General features: G+C 41.9%; 2 protein-coding genes across 2 annotated transcripts in view; one reads left to right on the top strand and one right to left on the bottom strand.

Annotated features, from left to right (window-relative positions):
* Nucleotides 1-9,861, top strand: part of ltk (leukocyte receptor tyrosine kinase) — a 71,945-nt gene extending 62,084 nt beyond the window's left edge. The window contains exons 22-29 of the mRNA XM_082515838.1: nt 342-406; nt 2,292-2,421; nt 2,513-2,610; nt 3,068-3,160; nt 3,376-3,477; nt 6,037-6,171; nt 6,394-6,484; nt 6,594-9,861. Coding sequence (XP_082371964.1) covers nt 342-406; nt 2,292-2,421; nt 2,513-2,610; nt 3,068-3,160; nt 3,376-3,477; nt 6,037-6,171; nt 6,394-6,484; nt 6,594-7,631 — 1,752 coding nt within the window. The 3' untranslated portion in view covers nt 7,632-9,861. The remainder of the gene's footprint in view (nt 1-341; nt 407-2,291; nt 2,422-2,512; nt 2,611-3,067; nt 3,161-3,375; nt 3,478-6,036; nt 6,172-6,393; nt 6,485-6,593) is intronic.
* A 126-nt stretch (nt 9,862-9,987) lies between these two features.
* On the bottom strand, nt 9,988-21,323 carry itpka (inositol-trisphosphate 3-kinase A). The gene is made up of 7 exons (XM_082515840.1): nt 20,329-21,323; nt 15,794-15,893; nt 14,277-14,490; nt 12,793-12,997; nt 11,824-11,925; nt 11,342-11,413; nt 9,988-11,014 (listed from the first exon to the last, which is right to left on the bottom strand). Exons 1-7 carry the CDS (start codon nt 20,737-20,739, stop codon nt 10,745-10,747), a joined length of 1,374 nt encoding a protein of 457 aa, XP_082371966.1. The 5' UTR covers nt 20,740-21,323; the 3' UTR covers nt 9,988-10,744.
* Between the last annotated feature and the right edge of the window lie 2,728 nt (nt 21,324-24,051).

Below are 24,051 nucleotides of genomic sequence, written 5' to 3'. Positions count from 1 at the left end.
ACACCTCGCATGTATGTTCAGTACTTATAATCCCATAAGTGGTGCTTCTGCTTCTCAGAGCTAAAGGTCATGGAGATGCTTTCACTTACAAAATGATTGTTGGCTTTTCTTATGTTGTGCAAAGACTGCAGCACAAAATGACTAAAAAAGAAGAATGCAGATTTGCTCAGCGTCCCTGGATAAGATGCTTTAAAAGGCACACAGTTTAAAAAGGGAAAAGCAAAAAAGCAGAGAGAGCACCGCATGGGGTTACCTGCTTACAATGCTCTGCTGATTAGGTCTGAAAATTTATATTTCCCCTTAAAAGTAGCACACACTCAAATTCTCTTTCTATTCTGCAGACTCTACCAGAAATCTGCTCCGAGCAGGATGAAATGGATTTCCTGATGGAGGCTCTGATTATGAGGTGCACGAGACAGCAACCATACACTTCCTTTGTGCATTACACACACACACACACACACACACACACACACACAAGAATTGTCCCTCAAAGACAATCGTGTCTGCAGGGGTAAATTTTGAGCTCAGGAAAATGTGTGACGTTAATTGGTTTCTAGCGGGGGTTGCTTGGGCCTGGGTGGCTCAGTCGGTAGAGCATCAGACTTTTAATCTGAGGGTCCAGGTTTCAAGTCCCTGTTCAGGCGTGCTTAGTTTACCTAATTTCCTTAGGTGTTAATAAAGTATTATGATTTCCCATCTGATTTTGTTAAAGTCTACTCTATTTACAGGTCCATCCCTCAGTCAGCAAGTGACAGTTTTAAATACTTGTATTCTGGCTGATTGAAAATTGAGACTTTTTTGTAGTTGTATAATAAGTTTATCATTAATGAGATTTAAAAAAATAAACACTAAAAAAGAGGCAAGATATGACAATATGACACAGTGTGATTATTTATTTAACAAAATTTAAGCCAAAATGCAGAAGCAGCGTGTGAAAAATTAAGTCGCAAACTTCTGCCAATCTTCCCAGGAGTGGACATCTGTCATGGTCCTGGGTCGTGCGACCCAGTGTTTTGTGTTTAGTCTATTTTGATGTTTATTGATTGTTTAGGTTCTTTAAGGTAGTCCAGTCCTTTTGTAGTTATGTTACCCTTGTATCAAGCCTCCCTTGCCCTTCGTGTGTTTATGTCTGTGTGTCTTGTATTGTCAAGTTCATGCTGTCGCGTCTGTCACCTCCCCCTGTACTACGTCTCCCCGGTTCATGTCCCATGTTTCCTGTTTTACTTTGAAGGCCTGCATTCACTGTCAGTGTATTCAGTTTCACTCCTCCTGTCCTGTCGTTAAGTTCATGTATATCAGCTGCGTTCCCATGTGTGGCCACTTCCCCTGATCATCCCTCATGTGTATTTAGTCTCTGTGTTTCATACAGTCTGTGTCGCGTCGTCTGTGTTCCCACCCTCCATGTTTCCATGCCCGGTCTGTTGTATTCATAGCCTTACCTTAGTTCATTCCCAGTTTAGGTTTCTGTTTAGTTATTGCTTTTGAGCTGCCCTTATTCTTGTTTGTTTCTCTTGCGTTACCAGCCACAATAAAAGGCTCGCTTTTGTTTAAAGTTTACTCCCGTGTCACTCGTGTCTGCACCTGAGTCCTCCACGCACTCTCCACACGGTCTGTCACAGCGGACCGTGACAGACATCCCAGTAAATTCAACCCAAGCTCAGACCCTCCAGCGCTCAGAATAACGGCAAAAAATCCAAGAGCTACACTTTAGTTACATTTTGTAGACTAAGACTAAAGAAAGGTTTGGAAAGGTTTTGTTTTGCGGTCACAGGACCTCGGCACCTTGCGGTCATTCAAAGGAGTTGACCGTGAACTCCTTTATATAGCTAAACTAAGATTTACAGATGTGTCACAAGAGTCACAAGCACATGCTCTAATCCACACACAAATAAGCAGCAATTTTACCACACGTACAAATGCGTGCATCCATACCTTCGCTGTATGATGTAAACAAGTTTGACATCCAGAGTGTAAAGGAAAGAATTCCTCCACAACAATTGGAGAGTCGAATCATGGGGTGCGCTTGATTTTTCACACTCTGCTTCTTCATTCTGGCTTAGTTTTTGTTAAATACATAACGACTGCATTAACATGTGTTGTTCTGATGGTTTTTGAGGTTGTATTTAAATTATTTTTTAGACCTCATGAGGACCAGATTGTTTTTATTATTTATTAAATCTTAAAACCTTACAATTGTACTTTCTTGTTACCATCAATGTATATTTAAGGACGTCAAAGTCATCTTAAGCCTTCTAAACAAAACACCCTGTTGTTAACTGTCCATGCAGCAAGTTCAGCCATGAGAACATCGTGCGCTGCATTGGCGTCAGTCTGAACATCCTGCCGCGCTTCATCCTGCTGGAGCTGATGACCGGAGGAGACATGAAGAGCTTTTTGAGAAGAAACAGGCCACGAGCGGTGCGTCTGTACTACACCTTTACATGTGTGTTTGTGCCTGCAAGCTCTGTGTGTTTACGTCGCACACTAAACTGATCTGTGCTATGTCCAGGGCCAGACCTCGTCTCTCACCATGCGGGATCTGCTGCGCATGGCCAGAGATATCGCCTGTGGATGTCGCTATCTGGAGGAGAACCACTTCATACACAGGTTCGGATTCGCACCCAGTTTTCGCAGCTTAGAGCTCATAAAAGTGCAAACTCAAAGCGGTTTTTCAGCCACGGCAAAAAGGAAATGTGTTAGCAGAGCTACGCTGTGGTGAAATCTGCATAAAAATGATTCATTAGACATTCTGTAACGCTGCATATGTTGCTTTAAACGAAACCTCTTGCAATGCGACAAAAAACACAACAACTATTATTTCATTTTGACTGCAGTTTGAGTTTGTCTTTGAGCAATTTGCTTCTCTTAATTTGAAAAATGTGTACAATCATTTGCAAGCACGATCAATCATGCATTTGAAGGTTTTTCAAAGGCCTTCGTTTCTTCATTGCAAACCACAGTTCTGAACATTTTCTGCGGCAACAAATTTGACAAAGTAACAACAAGCTTCTCTGTTTCGTGTCATCGCACAGATAAATCATGTAAAGGATTTTGTGTTTTTCAGAGACATCGCTGCCAGAAATTGCCTCCTTACCTGCCCTGGGTCGGACAGAGTGGCTAAGATTGGAGACTTTGGCATGGCACGAGATATTTACAGGTTCATATACGCTACTCTAAATCTGCAGTGGCGCCCTATCCACCCATAATTTAAGATGGATTGATGTGGTTATTGGAGTGTGGCTAAATAGATTTTTCATTTCCCTCCACAGGGCCACGTAATTTACTTACATTTCAGTTCGTGGCCTTTTAGCATTTACCATTTGTTCTTAACTCAGCCTAAATGTACCCTGCCTTTCTTTCTTTGTTTTCCAGAGCCAGCTATTACAGGAAGGGCGGCCGGGCCATGCTGCCAGTTAAGTGGATGCCACCAGAGGCCTTCATGGAGGGGATCTTCACTTGCAAAACTGACACATGGTATAAAGTCTACCACTAAATACCAGTAGACAAAGAAAATCACAAGACAGCTGTTGTTAATTTTGAACTGTATACACTTTGCTTTTGTCTCGACACTGGGACACCATGTTTGGAAATATATCATTTAGAAGTGCCACACATTTGTAGGTCTTTGGAAATATCATGCGGTCATGCTAACTGTTCTAACACTACAGTGATTATTCAGACGTCTGAAAAATTTTCTGGACAATAAAACAACTAATACCAGATGGCGAACTTATTGTAATCGAAAACAGACGCTGGCAATGAAAGAAATTTACTTTGCAGCGCTGTCAAAATGCAAAAAAACAAAACAAAACAACAACAGAAAAAAAAATTTCTCACGAGGCATGAAAAGTATTCGCCAGCGAAACTGAATTCGATTTTATTAAAAGCCTATATGTGGTCAGTACGATGCCCTGCAGGGAGGTTTCCACAAACCAAACATGTCTACTCCTAGTAGACAAAGCTAGGGTGCGTTACATCAAGTGAACATCTTTTCAAAACCAGGACAGCATTTGTATTCAAGACACTGAGCCAGCCAAACAAAGAGCACTCTATTGTTGTTAGGAAAGCGCAGTGGCTGTAATGGTAGAGGAGCGGCGTCCAAACCGCTTCTCCTGTGACAGTGCAAGTCAAATATTTAGTTTGGGGCAAACCATTTCAAAACCTCTATTTGGTAGAGTGAAAGAGAGGGTTGTTTGCAGATCAGAAAGTTAGACCCTTATAGAGGAGAGACCGCAGCATAATCGATTTGACCAGCAGTCCATTAAAATCCGAGGATATTGATGGAAACGTGCACAGAGGCAGCTACAGTTGCACCGCAGTTCGTCCCTTCAAAGCTGTTTAGACGGGGAATCATTCATCGGCAAGATATCTCCTCTGAACAAATGAAGGAAAAACAAAAAAAACACACGAGTGTTGCAGCTGCTGCGGCTTTCCAGTCATGTATGAATGTGAGAGTGAATGAATAGTGGAATTGTAAAGCGCTTTGAGGGGTCCCGAAAAGCGCTATATAAATGCAATCCATTATTATTATTATTATTGGTTAGCAAAACTCAACGCCAGTGATCTACTGCCCCAGGGGTGTGAAACATAAGGCCGGGGGGCCTGAATTGGCACAGCAAAGACCCCAATCCGGCCCACTGGACGGCTTTGGAAAATGTGAAGCAGTGCGTTGATTTTTGAACTTTTAGTTGTGTTTCATAGATTTTAAAGCTTTTCCTATTAATCAAGACCCCCCCCCCCCTCCCCCTCCTCCCCCATTGGCATTCATATTAGAACAAAGTGATTAACTAACAGATTATGTGACAGGAAAAATCCCTGTTTTCACACTGTCTGCTATGGAAATGTCTGTTTTTCTGTGAATGAACCAACACTTTATGATTAGAATTACAGAGCAGTCTGGAAAAATGAACTACAAGAACAATTTTATTCATTTAACCTGTAGTTTTACTGGGCCAGCCCACTTAAACTGAGCTGTATGTGGCCCACAATGTGAAATGAGTTTGACATCCCTATACTGCACTGTTCGGTGTAGCAACCTGTAACTGGATGTTGTTGGTAAGGTTAGAGTGTTTTTTGCTCAAATGCAAAAATGATGCTTTACAAGAAAGCCAAAGAAATTAATAAAACCAGAGGTGGTTACTAACACTGTTCCACTAGAATACTAATTTAGAAGAAGAAAATAATACCCTGCCCAAAACAAAGTAAACCACAGCAGGAGTCTCACTCCTAATGTCACTAACAATGGATAATCTTTGATCCTTTGTCTAGTGAAAGTCAAGTTTGTGGAAATGGGAGAGCTAAACCTTAGTAAAACCACCTACTATGGTAAATGGCCTGTATTTATATAGCGCTTTACTAGTCCCTAAGGACCCCAAAGCGCTTTACACAACCAGTCATCCACCCATTCACACACACATTCACACACTGGTGATGGCAAGCTACATTGTAGCCACAGCCACCCTGGGGCGCACTGACAGAGGCGCACTGTAGATACACTTTAGAGTAGCTGTACTGGGAGATTCACTGGGTTTTTTTATATATTTGTTCTGGTTGGGTAACACCTCCATGGTCATTGCCAGGTGTTGAACAGTGTTGGACATGGTTATCAAGGTGTAAAAGATGTTACACAACATTTTCAGGGTCTCTTGGGGACTCTTATCAGTTAGAGTCGGGAGCAGGAAGCAGAGTGATTGAGATCTGGGTCACAGGGGGTCATGACAAGCACACAACTGAGAAAACAGAGAGCTAGAAAAACAAAAACAAGGAGATTTCTACACGAATACTTAAACTCGCTGCACTCTTAATTCAGCAGGGGAAAGAAAAGGGCAATTACAAGCATTTATTTTGTCAAAAGAAACAAAAGAATCACCCTGAATGGTGTCAACTTCTATTCAGGAAAAAATTTTTGGTTTTGTGTTTGTTCGTGTTGTTTGCATTTGTTGTTCCTTGTCTGAGGAACATTACAGTAGAATAAATTTAGCACTCAAAGACAACTTCATCCACTCAGTTATTGATCGATGTCTCCCTCTTCAGGTCATTTGGAGTTCTGCTCTGGGAGATCCTCTCGCTGGGTTACATGCCATATCCTTGTAAAACCAACCAGGAGGTCCTGGAGTTTGTCACCAGCGGAGGCAGGATGGATCCTCCCAAAGCCTGCCCAGGGCCTGTGTGAGTACTGACTCAAGTTGCGGTTTCTGTGGGCTTTTTTTCTTGGTATTTTTTTAAAGACATAATAATGTTTGCTTCATCTTCCACCTTTGATGTGATGTTGATTAAACCTGCTTCTTTTGTCTACTCAGTGAGTGATAAACGGGAATTAAGGAGAAATTCAGAATTTCAACAGTTGTTCATTTGCTGGTTGTTTCTCTGCTTCTGTCGATTACTGTTTAGCTATCGGATCATGACCCAGTGTTGGCAGCACTGTCCTGAGCATCGGCCCAACTTCTCGACTATCCTGGAGAGAATCAACTACTGTACTCAGGCATGCATCTTCTCTAGATATTTAAGACTGCTAAGGTTGCTTTTTTGTGTCTTTTAAATGTTTTTTCTCTGATTATCATTTAATCCTCACTCTTCTTTTTCTCTCTCAGGATCCAGATGTGATCAACACGCCTCTACCTGTGGAATATGGCCCCAACACGGATGATGACGGAGGCACTGTAATCCGTCCTACTGACCCGACATCTACCTGCCTCACTCCACTTCTAGTCTCACACCCTCCCTCCCAGGATTGTCCCTCCCAGCTGGGTTTCTCAGCCATGGGCCTGGGTCCCACCCCTCTTCCCTTGCAGCCTACAAAGCCCCGTCTGCTCCTGCAGAGGACCCAACCTGTCCACCATGAAGTCACATCATGTCGCGAGGTTTTGGAGCCATGCTGGGCTGAGCCCGTTCCTGCCCCTGGTTTGTCAGCGGTCTCCAACTGGCTCCACCCTGAGCCTCCTCATCACCGACCCTACTCCAGAAACAGCTCTTCCTCAGAGAACCAGAGGCTGAAGAACAAGACTAAGAACCTCTGGAACCCCACATATGGATCCTGGGTCTTGGATAACTTAAGGGGGAAGAAGGCACTCACTCACACCCAGTCCATGCCACTCTCGAGCTCCACCTCCAAAACGCAGACCCACAGCCCAGCTTCAGAAAACCACGAGGCTGGCAGTGACGGCACCAGCAGCACCTACTTCAGCCCTAAAAGCCTCTGCACTTCCTCGACTTCATCTTCTTCTTGCCAGGCTCAGGCTGCCTCTAGCACGTCCTCCCATAAGACACCAGCAGGCGGTGGCACAAAATCTATGGACCTTGCTAAGCTCCAGAGTTTCCCATGTGGCAACGTCAACTATGCCTACGACGAGCAAAGCTATGAGGCAGAAAGCCTGCCGTTGGTTGTGCCCAAAGCCCCAGAAGATGTGAAAAACACCAGCTCTGCTACCAGTGTCTCATCAGGGAGTAGCCTGGGACTAGCATTAGGCCTCCATACCCCCTCATCCTGCATGCCCAAGCTGCTGCTGCTGAAGCGCCATGCCAGCTACGGGCATGAGGATGTGAGGAGACACACCAAAGCTGAGAAACCCACACGTGACAGAGACTCTGGCTTTTCTCTGTCTGAAGACCTCAGTGTTACTCCTATCTAAGAAAAGGATTCAAATGTCACCTGAATCCGTTTCTCAGAAACTGAGACTTTAGCTCTGGAATTTTTAGAATAAAAAGCATGACCATGAAGGCTCCTTCATTGTCAAGTGCCACAGTGTCTGATTTTTACAGCTCGTAGAATGCTGGAAAACACAACTGAACATTCCCGTCCACACAAACACTCTGTAATACAGAGAGCCAACACTGGAGCCCTGTCAAAGTAGCTGAACACTGATGCTGAAACACTGGGAGACTGGCGGCCCTGCACTTCCTCAGTGTCCACACTGTGGGTGAGGGCTGCCAAAACGTACTGCTGTTGATGGACTCCTTTTATACCTGTTATTTTTTCTTTTTGCTGTATTTTATTCATGAAAGCTTTGCTGGCGGTATATGTGAATTTGTAGTATTTAGTGTATGACCATAAAAGACTAAAAGAATATTGAGTCATTGGGAGGAGAATCTCCAAGACGTTTTAATTTCATAGGTATAAATTTTTTGAAAAGTAATTCCACTCTTTTGATGCTGATGGGCAGAATTACAGCTCTATATACACTTTAGGACCTTATACTACTTGTTGGTACTCTAATATAATTGGTTTCATCCCATACAATGTGAAAACACTTCCTCTGGCAATAACGTGTATTTTCTGACTTGGTAGGTGAAGCACGAGCCTGTTTCCAGCCTTGTTCTCAGCTAACTGGATACTGGTCTATAAATTTAAAGTTTGGGGGGTTTAAACTCTTTTTGACTCTGGATCAGTGGTTCTCAAACTGGGGAGGGGCCCCACCCAGTGGAGCAAAGAGCCACTGCAGGAGTGGTGTTAGGAATCAGGGTACACTCAACAAAGCGTTGAGCTGCTTGCTATTGCAAACATCTCATCAGCCAATCAGGTGGCAGCAACTTGATTTAGGCATTTAGGCATGGTCAAGGCGACCCGCTGAAGCAAGCATCAGAATGGGGAAGGAAGGTGATTTATGACCACGCTGTACCCATCTTCTGATCCAATAGAGCAACTTTTGGGATGTGGTGGAAAAAGGGATTCACATCCTGGATGTTGGAACTTTGTGATGCAGTCATGACAGTATGGACCAAAATCTCTGAGGAATGTTTCCAGCACCTTGTTGAATCTATACTATGAAGAACTGAGGTAGTTCTGAGGGTACATGGGGTCTACCCCTGCATTAGTAAGGTGTATCTAAATCTAATGAGGTGTAAATATAAATTTATGTATGCTAATGCTTTCGTGTTGAATTGCATCTTTTTCACAGTGCGCTAAAAATTGTGGGATGGGGGTCGTGAGCTTGAGTGTACCAGAAACAGTCTGAGAACCACCGCTCCAGATTGAAATAATGGATGTTAGCTTCTGAAGAAGCCGGCCCACCAAATTAGACACATTTGCTTTCTTTGAGGGTTTTATTTTTGTGGATGAGGTCTCGTTCCCCTTGTCCCAATATTTACTTGGCTTTAGAGATGTTTGAAGAGTCCGAGTTTGATGACGACCTTGCAGCTAAGAAAACAGGAAAGCTATTTTTGTACTTGCTCCTACTTGCTTACACTGGACTAACATTACATTTGTAGCTGTTTGTTGTTGATGTTTTGTTTTTGCATTTGCATTCATTCATGTTAATGATGAATCTGTAATCGATCACTGCCATTCGATACGTACTGCTACACTGCCTCTATAGATGTAGTGCTGGTAGTACTTACGTTTACTCAACAGGGGGAGGTATTCAACTCTGAAATACCAAACAAGTTGCTGTATTTATGCTTTCAGGTTATTCTTATTTAATCAAGTTTATAGTTGTACTTGGTGTGTGACATTATTTTGAGCCTGAACATGGCAATATTATATTTTTTGATATGTTGTTACATTTATGTAAGAGTTCTGTAGGCTTACTGTGTGTTATAAGATAAGACCTGCTGATATTTGTGTCTTTATCTGCTGTTTATCTCTTTAAGAAAAAAAACGTTTGTGCCATATAGCAATACTGATTACTGTGGATTGTTTTTTTTCTCATTTTCTTAAAGAAGAAAAAAAAAGACCCTCATCTTACTCATAGTTTATATTTCTTATGTCCCGGTAGATTTTATTTCACACTCATTTCAGTTTTTATTCCTGTATTTTTGTAGCTGAGGATGCCTCAAACAAAAGTGCAAAGACATTCTATGCAATATACCGTCTTTACTTTCATCTCACCTAACTGTGCCCCAAATAAATCAACATATATCAACCTCACTTGTGTGAGTATGATCAGTCACACACATTTATATCCCTGCAAAAGGCCGTCAACTCTGTCCAGACTAACACGTGTAACACATATAGTGTGAAATAGTGTTCACCACTAAAGATAGAAGAAAAACGTTGTTCCCATTTTAATTTCATTTACATTTGATGACGTCCATCACCGGAAATAAAAACGATTACAAGTTTGATCACAGGAATGAACTTGATTAAAGAGAAATAATCTGCTATACAATGAAAGACAGTTCACCAGAGACTAACACACATAATACACTCCAGTCATTACGCAGTAGACTGTGCTATACTGGGAATGTGCTATATTTTGTAGTTATAACTGTGAGGTCTGTGAGCCAAACAGTTACATACTGAACATACGCCCCAACCTTTAATAATACACTGAAGGCTGATGGTTACAGTAAGTGGTGTAACGTGAGAATGAGTCTGTAACTTGTGCTCGTTCGCTCTCTTCTTGAGACAATGAACAGGCACATTTTCACTTGTAACATCCTGAAAGTGAAATGCACAATGCCTGCACTTCTACTTCTGTTCATCATGTAGGAGGCTGAATTAGTGTCGGTGCATTTTCTCAATCATTTTCTTTATAGTGACAAAACTTCCTGCTTCCCTCTGTTCAGCATCCGTCGCACAGCGTCGTTTTTTTTTGTCGGTGTCGATGCTAAATGTGGTCACATTACATTTAAAACGGTGAAAACCTGAGCCTCGGATCTACGTTTGATGCCCGTCATGTTCTTGTTTTCATTTTTAGTATTCTGTGCTTTAAAAAAAGTAACCCCGACCAATCAATCATATCTGAAACCATCCCGCAGTGTCCATCAATATAGTTGCTGTTCCTTAAACCCGTTGAATCAAAGGTCACTGGCTGTGTGTTTCTGTATTTTGGCTGTTTTCTTTGGTAACCGAGCTACCGGTTTCTGCGCCGGCGGCACTGCTCACAGACTCCAGTGTGTGGATGAGGTTTTCCAAACCCCACAGGTAACCATCCTCCCGGTTTCCCTCCTGCCAGGGAATGTCATGACTTAATGTCTGGCCCTCTGGTAATGCCGTGGTCTTGCCAAAGTCAATAATCCAGACTTGCGCGTTGCCCGTATGGTCATGGATAAAGAGGAGGGAGCTGCCAATTACCTGATAAAACAAAAAGCTGTTAGTATTAGCTTTTGATTCTTCATCTTCTGCTTTTAATAACCACTCTTGCATCAATACAGATGGGCGACATATTAAAAAAAACCCTGCAGCAGTACTTTTTCTTTTTAATCCAACACATCGTTAGCTGTTACATGACGTACAACTGGCCAGAAATAATGTGATAATTCAGCCACGGTTCAGTGTAAGCAGTACGGATACACGGCCGCGTATCTATGTAAGTGCCAGGTGCAAAAATATTATTTGGCTGCTTTGTTTGCTTCCCTTTAATTTGCCACACATCTTTACTGTACGCAGAGGAGCTCTCACCTCGTGTCGCTTGAAGAAATCTGATGTCTTCAGGGCTTGTTGGATCTCTGTCAGTTTGCTCAAATATGACTTCTGTGGTTGAAAAACAAAATTAAAATATTTCATATATTAGATAGCTGGTATTAGATAGCTGGAACACAACAGGATGTAGGCAGAGTGTATATTTGAGAACCTCCTCCCTAATAGAAAACTCAAACAGCATCACAGTGCGAATATTTGCTCTGTGGTTTACTCTCGTAGATCGCTTCGGGGCTGTTTTTGTTTGCCTTTAGAGCTTTTTTCAAATGTAAAGGCAGAGCCTACAAACAATTTCTATCTGTTCAAACACTGAACGCGGATGTGGGAGCCTATTCGGCTGCTGCATTCGTAGCTGATGAGCCGTTTCAGGTTAACGCCTGCACCGCTGCACTGTGTGTCTACTCCCGAGTCCTTACACGGATGAATAAAAATGTGCGTGAAGAGGATAACTGACTGCCACGTACCACGATGTTGACGTTTCCACCGACAAAGTCCTTGAAGACTTGGATGACATCCCGCTTCGATCTTGTTTTCTTGAAGTCAGTTCGACATGTGCCGTCACTTTTCTAAAGAAAAAAGAGAGAGAGCCAACCGTTCACACCTATGGGCAATTTAGATGCACCGAGTAGCCTAATCCCACTAACTGCATGTCTTTGGACGGGGAGAACATGCAAACTCCACACAGGAATGGTGGATTCGAACCCAAGACGTTCTTGCTGTGAGGCCACAATTCTAATCACAGTGTGGCACCATGCCTCACATGAACATTACACAATAAAATAAGTTCAATTCAAGATAATTATCTGGTGTGTCAGCTGGAATTTAAGGTTGTGTAGCGCAGGAAGAGTAACTAGGAGGCCACATGACTCAGATGTTAAACTCAGATTTAAAACTGCAATTAATAAACAATTTTTGGCTGCAGACTCAATATATATGAAGCCACGCTATCATTCACTTTCACTTTCTTTCAGTCTCCATCAGCACCACTGCTAAGTGCCTAACTACATTCGGTGCCTATTGCTGTCTCTGTTTTGCTGTTGTTTGATGTTGCGTAGCTGCAGTAAGCTTATCAAAGATCTTTAACAAAAAGGGGATGCTTGGTGTAGCCAATAGTGACTGATCAGAGTAGTGAGAATGAAAAAAAGAGTAACATTGAAGGCAACTAAAAGAGCGACCTTGAATAAGCTAAAAAAGATCCAAAGAGCAGAGAAGTTCAGTCTGAGTTCATTGTCAGTGAGAAAGCCTTCATGTTACAGGCAGTTATTTCCCCAGTTGTTGTCCAAATACTGGTGTAAGGAAATTCAAATATTAAATATTATATGCTTTACCTTACAGTGCCTGATATGACTTATATACACATGGATTCTGATCCTTTGTGTAAGTTAATTTTTTCCTTCCTTTACACTAAAAATATCCCACATCATTCCTTTTACCTTGATTCCCTCTATCCTGAAGCCCAGGGTGTTAGTGGAGCTCATGGACTCCCTCCACTGCATGTAACGAGGCTTGGTTACCCCCCGCTGGGAATGCTCGTGAGGAGTTGGCCCCTCGCTGTCTACCTCCACCATTTTGTTATAGAGGTCTTCTCTCGGCTTGGGCCGTTCCCTCGCTCTCACAAGCTCCTCCTCCAGGTAGGTCCTTCAACAAGAATGGAGCAAAGGATTTTCAGGTGCTGAATTTAGACTATTGGCATTTGAAGTGAGAAGTTTAAAGGCACAGAAATGTCAGTGGACTTTCAGGGTTTGTCTGGCTTTAATCACTTATCTTGAGTAATTAAGATGAAAGATAAGTAAGATTAGTCAATACTTGCCTACTCCTTTTTCATGCTCAACTTTACAGAGCAATTTTTCTTAAGTTGTGCTAAAAGCCAAAGAGATCTACACCCTTCTAGCAAATGTTAGAAGAGCTTATCAGTGCACAGAAGAGGGGGGGAAAGAAAACCTGCAACTCTAAAAGCCTTTATTTCTGTTTATGAACATTCCAGCAGCACACTCACAGTTGGCATAAAGTTATGTGCAAACAGATGCTAATTTCATTTTCAGTTTGCGAGCCACACTTCCTCTGTGCTGAAGAGGGAAGCTAAGAGGAGACTCCAGTGTGCAGCATTTAGCTGAGTGAAAGCGTGAGTGTGTGTTTGTGCAACTTAGCGGTTTTGCAACTGTGTGGTTGAGAGTGTTTTTGACAAAGGGGAGTCTCCAGGGACACCCTGAGTGTGTGAAACTCTGTGTATGCATACGAATAGTTTAGAAATAAAGACACGCAAACACCAAACAGGCAATGAAACGCTATGCTGGGTGTTTCTGTAAGTGTAGTGTGTGTAACTCTTCTGCGTGTGTGTTTTTGTGAGTCAGTGTCTCTAAGTCCGTGTGCGTATGTGCGTCTGCGTATTTTTTTTGCTGAACCGGAAACAAAACCCTCAGAGGGGTGAGTGTCAGTACCTGCATGCCTCTGCATGCACTAACATATGCATGTATACGCTCATGTGTGCATTCAAGCATATATGTATGCCATTGTGTGTTTGTATGCGCGTGTGCGTGCGCATGTGTGTGTTTGCCTATTTGTGCACATGATACACTGAGACACCCCACCCGCTGTGGCAGGAAGCCAAGCATATAGCCTGCAGTTAGAACAGGTGTTCCCTTGTAGAGCAAAACCACTTTAAGCTGTATGTACCATCACTCGCCTGCACTTTCCTATTAATTCATTAAAAAAAACACTAGCAACTAACAACTAGCCGAATAGTGTGGTAGTGATAATATATATATATATACATACATATATATACATATTACTGCAGTTACATGTATTACGTGAATGTATGGCTCTATTATCAAAAAATACATGTGCAGAAAAAATAAAAACAGTGCATAAAAATTAATTACATGTAAATAAGACAGTGAAGACATAACTTTCATACCTTACTCCCATTTTGCAGTCCATAACATTAGGAAGGTCAAAGTTTGCCAGTAAATCAGTCATATGAAGGAAAGACTCTCCGTCTTTTTCCACAACACCGTGGTATCCAGGCACAAACGGGAGCAATGCGTCATTCCTCAGCTTCTCGAAACACTGCATCTCGTTCTCTGAGAACTTTTTCAGAATGGTGCCCTCATCTGCTGCTTTGAAGTTGCCTGAGATTAGATGAAGACAGGAATGAACAACGGCCTGATTTTGCCAGTGTGAGGTAAATATACCTGCATGTGAAGACTTGGGAGATACTGGGAAATTAAAGTGTCCTTCAATGTAAATTCATTGTCTGTGACAAGTAGGTACTCTAATGTAATGTTACATTTTCTTTTAAATTATATTAAATGACTTGTAACCAAGCAAAGACTTCTGTGGATGAAAAACAAGGAGGTACCTAAAGTTGCTGCAGTTCTTTGATCGGTCACTTGAGGCAGGTTCCAAAAGAACCGCCCTCTGACCCTCATGTAACAAATACCAAATTCAGCCATGCTTAAAAATGGCTTTAGTCTTTCCCATTTCTTTGCCTCTTCTTGACAACAAAACAGGGCTGAAATTGTATTAAGACGCAATAAAAGCCTTGATATAGGCTATTTTAAACGAATAATAGGATAACAGCGGCTATCAGTCAAATATGCCATGCCACTAACTTTGATCCTTACTACACACAGACTGAAATCCTATAGAAAGTTCAGTGTGTGACATCTTTGAATGGCAGGTGGATTCTTTGACTAGGTTCAACTCCTTTCATCTACCTAATTTAGCCATAGAACTTTGTGCTTTGACTGTATTTGTTTTCTGGAGCACTTTAATACGATTATCTGACAAACAACATTAGGAATGGACTGTCCAAAATGTATATTTGTTGCATAACAATCTACTGTTTTAATAGTATGATAGTTACTTAGTACTAATTAGCAGGCATTGTGTCACCCACACAGTCGCAACGCAGCCTACCAGCCTCTTGTTTGAATATGTTCACATCAGGTTCCAAAAAAGCAACCTGAAGCTTCAGAAAGAGCTTTCAAAAACTAGTCCTAGCTACGTCCATCTTTTATATACAGTCTATAGCTGGGGTGCAATTGTAATGGATTTTTCTTGCCAAATTGTTTTTTAGTTACTGTCAGCTTTTACCAGGCGATGTTGGGAGAATTTGGTACTTTCATACAACAGCAGATTTTCAGGAAATGCTTTGGTTTAGTCGGGGGGCAGCACCTGGAGAGGATGAGTAGGCACCATAAGACATGACTCCCTTGCTACGTGTTCTTCTCTACTGGGCATCACAAACCTCTGTAATACAGAGGTGGCAGTTCAATGACTAATGTCTGGTCTGACATGATTAATGTATAGCAAAGTTCAGGGCAGCAATAAATATGGGGAAACAACTTCAGTATTTACTTCCACTAAACTGGTGGACAAATATTATGTAATTTGTCCGAGTCAAGTGTGGTTTATGTGAATAGATCACACCTTTATGCCCGGCTAACTGGACCCAGTTTATTCTTTTCCTCTGGGACACACTGAACGGCCAGTGGACGAACGTCTTTAGCTTCCACCACGGTGGTTTGCTCTGGTGAAGTCATGCAAGAGAACAAAGAGAAAGGAAATTAATTCATGTAGAGTTAAAAGAAATACAACATTTCAAAACCTGCTAAAGTTAAGAATTATTTTAAGCACTTGGGTCTAACTGTGGGCTCTTTATTGGTCTGATAGCAGGAAGGAGTGGCGTTAACGGGCCTTCGTCCACTCCACTTTGTTCACTGAGTAGTTATCTGATCACACGGAAACTCTGCCCAGTGAGGCTGATGCCAGGTTTTTGGTTTTCCTCTGCATGAAACCCCCTATCTAGGTCAGTTAAATGCCATTTCAGTGGAAACTCTTATCTCATTCAGCATCTCTATTCAGCATCTCCAACGCGGCGTGGTGATTTGCTGACAACTTTGATTCACAGTGAGAGAATCTAAGTCTCCAAAACCTCCTGCTGAAAAACCAGGAGCCTGTTTGCAGCTTAATTCATTTCCTGGTTGCAGTGGAAAAATCTGGAATGCACCTTTAAGTAGGATTTGTCATCTTAGCTAATAAAAATTTAGGAGATAAAAATAAAATGACATGACTCAGGAGTATTCCATGTTTTCTTGGTGAATCTGTTTTGTTTTTTATGGATTGCTTTTACCATCATCCCCAACTTCTTCTTCTTTCTCTTTCTCTGTCTCACACCACGCTCAGAACAAACACATTAACAGCTTGCATTTTTACAGAAACACAAAAATGCTTCACACTTACGTGGAACTGCCTGTTTATCTTTCCTCCAAGAAAACTTACCACATCTTAAATAAAACACTAAGATTTTTGTGCTTCTTCAGATCATCTCAAAACTAATTAGAAGTGCAACTAAAGCAAAATAAGTGCATTCCCACTTTTGGGATAGAAAGACCAGTGTATGTCCTTGGAGTTTAGGTTTTAGCCTTGGGAGGTCATTACATTCTGTGTGCTCTGATCGAAAGAGGAAACGAAACAGGGGCTCTTCTCTCAGTGAAACCCTCAGCTCATGCTTGAGTATCTCACAGTTTACCATCCTCGCTAATAGCAGAAGTCTTCAGGGGCCAGCCGGGGCTCTCTTAAATGTCAGGTGATATGCTTCACTTGATTTTACTCTTACTTGTTTGCTGATAAGACTGCACTGTGAAGACTTCCACAAGCAAGCAGATTTAATTTCAGATGCTTTTCTTGATTTATCAGTTAATGTGAGTACTTTAAGTGCACACATTTTCAGCACATTAGTGAGGAAAAAAACGCGAGAAAAGCTCGAGTGGCTACTGGCTGAAATTCAGTGGAATCTTAGTATTTAGGAATAATTTGCTGTCATCCACAAACAAGAGGAACCAGAGGCTTAGATCTGAATTCTGCGCTTTATCGTAAACATAACGACCCTGCAGCTCTTAGGCCATTATTTAGATTTTAAACACAGTCTGACATTGAAACTTCACATCGTTCACCCTGCGCTGCACTGACCTTGATGACGGAAGAGTTTGGACTGATAACACTGGATATTATACTGGTTTCACTCGCATGTTGGAACCTGCTTACAGTGCGTTTTTGCTAGAGAAAGAATAGCAGCTCAAAACATGCCTCGGCAAAGGTGATGGAAAAAAGAAAAGCACTTAAGAGTTTTACTTAGGAAGAAAAAAGCACCAATGGCGCAACAGTGAAAAAATGCGTTTGCAAGTAAAGTGCCAGCATTCTGAGCTCTGCTTATCTAATATTAGCAAAGTCTAATGAAGAGTTATTCTGTGGTAAGCTGACATCTGTGACCTATACCTATTATTATGCATGACATTATGAGGTTGTTGGCAACGATGCATGTTTCCATGACTGATTATGTTACTCTGATTTTGTCTAAAGGAGATCAGCCTCCACAGACACAGAGACTCATGTTAAATTAGATGACTAACTCGGTTCAATACAGAGATATTCACAGGTCATAAAACCATATCAGAGCTTAAAAGAACATATGTTAAATTTTAAAAAGCATGGAATTTTTTTTTAATGATAAAAAGTATAGTTTAGATCTTAAAACAAAAATGCAACCCAAAAGTGAAGATGAGAAAAACTTGAAAAACTGTGCAGAAGAAAGCTTTTCTCTTTCTCCATCATCTGAGTAATTGCATAGAGATCTAATAAGAGCAGGATACCAAAAAGATTTTTTTTTAAACAGTGGCTGAATCCTTAACAGTGTCTTGCATTTTAGTTGCTTTTTGCAGCAAAGTGCTTTAAAGTTAGGTAGTTATCAAATAATGTCTCATAATTATTCACCAGCTGTGGAATAATGCGTGTTTGCTCTTTCAAATTAAAAGGAATCCAGCTCCAGGACTAGTGTAATGTTTGCTTAAAGGTCACCCTTCAACAATGTTTTTCTGCTCCGTCAGGCGCACCTTTCTTTGTAACACCGTACTGTGTGAGTGAGACACTGACTCAACAGGCTGATCTGAACAAAGGAGTCAAAAACAACACTCCAAAAAGAAAAGCTCTTACTCACACACACACATAGCTGAAATCAGACTTCATGTGACTCAGTCAGGTTCTGCTAAACCAGCCACGATAACTCATGCCTTCCACGTGAAGCCACCTTGACGTGGTAATTGAATGCAAAGCACTGCGAGATTGGCAAATGAACGCGTCCACCTGCTGTTTAGTCGACTAAAAACATCTCGTCTGCCCTGAAATGTAAACAAGTAAAAGCTACTGATACGTGAGTGTATTTGACTTCCTGAGGCGCTTCTTTGTTAAATGTCAAAGGCCAAATCTAAAATTGGGTACTGACCACAAAAACTTTATTACACAATGACAAGTTAGCCTATGCTACTCTGTGTGTGGGCGTCCTTGTGTGGGCTGGAGTGTGGGTTGATGGGAGAGGAGCATAACAGTAGCTTTTATCAGCGTTGACACAAGTGACATTTTCTTTCCATTTTAAGTTACGAAAACGACCTTTTATTTAGGAAGGAATCTAACAGACTGGACACCGTGACGTTCAGCGAGATCGTCCTCTGGGTCACACGGGCCATGTGTGTTCAGTCTGTTTAAAAGAAAGTGACAGATCCGGACCTTGTATGGAAAAGCAAAGAGAAACGGTCAGCTTTTCAGGCGCACGCTAGCCAAGAGAAAGTCTGAATCTAAGAGTGGTGACAATGAAGACAAAAAGCAGATTATGCTTTCAGAGTGAAGAAACACAGATGTGACTCACTGTGATCGCACTCAACTTCCCAGCAGCTCATGTGAAGCGACAGCTATCGAGCTCCAGAACTGCAAAAACATTCTGTTCGGATGTAATTGTACAATAATCAGAGAGATCATGTGATTTGATAGACAGCTCAGTTTTAATGCCCACGCAAGCATGTCCCCTGACACTTGCCAGCCACAAGAATGTGAAATACAAACAAATTTCCACCCACAGTGAGGGTGAAAGGCCAGTCCTTCAACACAAGCCTGTGTGCTTAAGGAGGGAAAAGGCCGAGACTTAAAGTATCAAAATATATCAAGCTTGACGTTCAACAGGTCCGTTTTTGACATTAATAATTTGCATTACTTGAGCTGTGCACAATCTTTTGTGCAAAACATCCCATTGAAAAAAAGGTTGTATTTTTCTCTCAAGGAGTTTCATGTGGCCTTGAAGATAAAAACCAGTAAATAAGATGATACATAACTCTGACATCAGTCATCCAACACATTCCATGCAACAAAGGCTAACCAGCTTTTAGCAGCATTTTCATGTCAGTTTCTTTACTTACAGCCTGGTCATTAATAGAATGGGAAAGGCTCTAATGACCAATTAAAAATAAGGAGTGATAACATCACTTAAATGGGTGAGAGTCACCCAGAGTTTCACAATGCTCCTGTGCTTTCTGCCAATGCTATTGAAAGACCTCAAAGCATCTTCATACATATGTATTTGTATAGAGAGCAAGAGACACCTGTCAGACCAGTATAACTCATAACTGAAATTTCCCAGAACACACTTCCATGACCAAAACAAGAGATGCAAGATAGCTTGAAATGTAGACGTGACTGGTTTCCCAGGGGGATGTGTTTCTGGAGAAATCAGACTGTGTGTTTATGTCGTTTGAAAACTAAACTAAACAATATAAAATGAAAGGATGCTGTTATCACTCTGTAATTGCCTGTTCTCTGCAGTAAAACAGTCCCCGTGGGTCTTTCGTTAGGAAGTAGCTTGCTGTTTAAGTGCTGTTTATTTTATTGCTTTGCCCTCTTCTTCTTCTTTTTTAACCCTCAGCTCTTCACGGTGTAATAGCACATTTGCAAAGGCACACAGATGGGAGTCAGGATTGCAGTTTGAAAAGAAATAAATAAAAAAAACCCAGAGTGGTATTTCTCCACCTTTACTGTTGTTAGCTGTGCATTCGGTTATTTTTCACTGTTTAAGAGAAAATGAACCGTCGTGGCGACCTTGCACCGACCATTAGATCGCTATCTCTTTGCAGTTTACTCACTTCTCCGGGCTCCACCAGATGCTCTAAAGTGACGATGCCTTTGCTTTTGCTCTCGTTGTCACTCAGTAGATCATCCTCGGACTCCACGGCGGAGGATCCCGTGGAGGAGATCGAGGAGTTGGACAGTTTCCTGCGCAGCGTACCGTCCACCGCCCGATCCCAGTCCTCCTGCTGCATCTCCCGGGAGCAGCCGCCCCCCTCCGGGGTGATGGTGACCTGCGGTACCCGGGGCGCATCCATCACAATCGGCGGTCCGGACGACGGAGCGATCTGAGCGGCTGTCTCAATGAGCTCATCGCAAATCTGCGAAGACTTGGCAGCCACTCTTCGCTCTAAACGAGACGCTTCATTTATTCCACTCACCGAGAACCCGAAGTCCTTGGAGCTCTTTCTCCTGCACTCCTTGGGCATTGGCGAGCTGAATTCGTCGTGAGAGCGCACGACTACAGGCGCAAAGACGCGTCACTCTAACCTTCAAATCTGGTCATTTCACTTTGAGAAAAGTTCAAACGCGACGGAGACCAAAAGGAGCGCGTATCCACTCGGTGCTCTGCAGCTCTCCGTCGCTGCTGTCCAAGCGTAAACGCATTTAAAAAGAAGAAAAAGAAGCCCGAGCCAGGCTCGCTGCTCTGCACCCTTCGCCGACTGTAAGGTAAAGGGAACCCCTCTTTGGTGGCTCGCGCTTCTACGCGGTTTACTCACGCGCGCGCGCCACTGTGCGCGCACCCACACACAACTGCACGGCGTTTATTATCTTCCGCATTGTCTTTCTTGCTTCCTGACTGAAACGTTAAACCAGCTGACACGTTAAGTTTTTTTTAAGGTTTGCAGACTTCCTTCTGACTTGCTTCTCTAGACAAACCTGAGCCGAAACATCAGCGGACACCTTCAAATCGATCTTTATCAATCGGACACATTGAGCGGAAAAAATGCTAAATCTAAAGAAACAGAAACGCACGCGCTCACATCCACAGAAGGGGGCATCTGTCATAACTGCGTGAAAACTTCGAAATATTTTTTTTCTAAGTTTTCTTATCAAAGGATGTACGCGCGCGCGCGCGCACGGACACACACACACACACACACACAAAGTAGTAGAATGCATAAGATGTTGATTCGTGACTATTTCTAGCTCAGTAATCAAATGTAAGCAAATATATAATGTGTTAACTCCTTCGCTCAAGCAGCGCGGAGATGATACTCGTGTAAGCGAGTCTGCTTGCAGCTCCTGTTCATCTATTATAAATATGAACTCCAGCATTGTTCACAAGTCACACTGCGATGAGAGGAAACCCTGTATCAGCACTGGTTCAAAGAGGGGCTTTCTCACTATCATCTCATAATCACGATGACAGAAGGACTGCATGGGGCAGTGCATGGGCTTCTAGAAGAGCAGCAACCTTTCTTCACCAGAGTAAAGCACCTTCATCGCAGATGCAGCATTTGCAATAAAAAGAAATGAAAACTTCAAATGAGACTAAAGCGAAAAATCAAAATGAGGTGATAAGATTTCTAAAAGGAGAAAAGGAAAGGAATCGCTCATGATTATTTGTCAAACACAGCGCAGGGAATGTTATGGCATGGAAGACGTAGCCAGTGTGGAGTGTACAGGGCTGTACTTTCTGCTAAGATTCAGACAAATGCTCTAAAATTGACTGGACGCAACTCCACAGTATTCTGAAAAAGCAATCCAAGTGTTTCTCAAGGCAAAGAAATGTTCTTAGTGGCCATGTTAGTCACCTGATTTAAAGAGCATGCTTTTCAGTTACTGAAGACAAAACTGAGGGTAGAGACCCACAAACAAGCAGGATCTGAAGGCGACTGCAATAAAGGCTGAGTATTAAAAACTGTTTTATGTTTCAAATTCTGTGAGTTCATCCAGTTACTCTGGAAATGTGTCAGTGTGCATGCAATTCCTAAACAGTTATTTTAGTACTTTTATAAAATGACTTAAGTTTTAAGGATTAAGGCTGACCTGCACTTCAGTCACTCCTACTGTGCTGGTGTACAAAGGCACAACTATAACACAAATAGTGTCATTAAAACTTATGGATGCAAGTGTGAGAATGTTTGTCTATTGGTTTGATTGGTTGGTTGTTTGATTTTGGTAGCTCTGTAGTTTAGTGGTATACACACATGCCTGATGTGCAAAAGCTCCCTAGTTCAATGCTGGATACAACAGTCCTTTTGGGCTTGTTTCAGGAAGGACATCTGGAGTAAAACTCAAACATGTGGGGTTGTGGTGTCCCCCTGTGAGTAAGGGTTGCTGTTTTTGTTTTATTGAGTATTACTGTCTGACTACATTTGGTTTTATTTGAAAAGGAAAGAAAAACAACTCAAATGATACTGTATTTTATAAATAATGAGCATGTTGGGGTTATTTTAAAATGAGACACAAATTATACTTGTGAGGAGGCCTTCCTTTCATTTCCACTTTTTTCATTTTCCAAAGCCATCCATTGGTCAGGATTTGACCACTTGGCGGCTCAACTCTGGCCACCTTTAATAATCCTACATACTGAAATGTTGCTGTAAGAAATTCTGAATTATGTTAGCGAAAACTGTACTGTGCATTTTGTCTGCACTGCCTTCTGCTGTTGTGCAACATCTTCAGCCTCTGGGCCTTGGTGGTTCTGCTTCAGTCGATTTACAAGCAGCCCTGATGTGGACCTCTTTACCACACCCCTATGCCACATCGGAGGCCACCTCCACTTTACTGTAGCCCTAGAAATAATTAATACTTTGATGGTCTCTGGGCATGGCTCTATGATCTTGTTGGATGAACCACACCTGTGTGCTAGTCTGAAGGAGAAAGTCTTCGCTCATCATCACATTGGAAGTTGATACATACCTCAGGACATGAGGTTAGGGGTTAAATTAGTGTTTTTTCTAAAGTTAAGGGGGGATTAAAGATACAGTTTGGAAAATCAGCTCATTCATGCACACGAAAAAATCTTCATCACAAAAAACCTGCATGTGCTTAGTAATAAAATCTCAGTGTTTTACTCTCATAAACAGTGATTACAGTAGTTTACTTGCACTCATTGTCAAGGTGGTGTTGAGCTGATGTTGGTGTGCATTGTTAATGCTTTCTCTGCAGAAGGCATGGGTTAACAGATGGAAGCATAAGCAGACTACTGAGCAGAGAAAGTTTATGCTCATTTAGAGCTATTTTCAGCTGCTCCCTTCACCAGATGTCACCACAGCAGGTAGTTCCACATGTTTGATTTGGCAGATTTTCTTGCCAGATGCCCTTCCTGACACAGCCCCCAAGGAATTTGTGTCTCGGAGTTCTCTTACTTATGGAGGCTATGCTAATACTGAATAAAATAGATAAATGAATATAAGTCCTTAATCAGTGTAGTTTGTTTGCTTGTTTGTTTTAAATTCTGTCAACGTAATTCTGGAAAAGTATGGCAAAACAGGCTGAATGGAACATTTGGGGACCCCAAGCAGATTAACCCAGAAATCTTTTATTTTTATATTAAATTATTTTATTATAAATTATTATTTCCTATCTTATTCATAGCCTTTTCCTTTTTTGTTTTCTTTAGGTCACGAGCAGTTGTCCAAGCATTTCACTACATATCGTACTGTGTATGACTGTGTACGTGACAAATAAAATTTGAATTTGGATAAAATTTGAATTTAAATTCTATCCAGCAGGCGGCGCTAATGCACCAATAAGTCGGTTGGTAAAGCAAGAACAAAGAAGAAGAAAAA

The sequence above is a fragment of the Aulonocara stuartgranti genome (genome assembly GCF_965226115.1).
Source record: "Aulonocara stuartgranti genome assembly, chromosome: 19".
Classification (NCBI taxonomy): domain Eukaryota; kingdom Metazoa; phylum Chordata; class Actinopteri; order Cichliformes; family Cichlidae; genus Aulonocara; species Aulonocara stuartgranti.
Note: the sequence above shows the minus strand (reverse complement) of the source record. Positions and strands in the feature narration are given on the sequence as shown.

Bases quoted from the DNA above. Each gene is read 5' to 3' on its own strand.
- itpka (XM_082515840.1), bottom strand. From the start codon at position 20,739: ATGCCCAAGGAGTGCAGGAGAAAGAGCTCCAAGGACTTCGGGTTCTCG. The intron at 15,894-20,328 runs GTGAGTAAACTG...TGACTTCACCAG, and splicing joins ATCTGGTGGAGCCCGGAGAA to AGCAAACCACCGTGGTGGAA. The intron at 11,414-11,823 runs GTACGTGGCAGT...TTTCAACCACAG, and splicing joins GTGGAAACGTCAACATCGTG to AAGTCATATTTGAGCAAACT.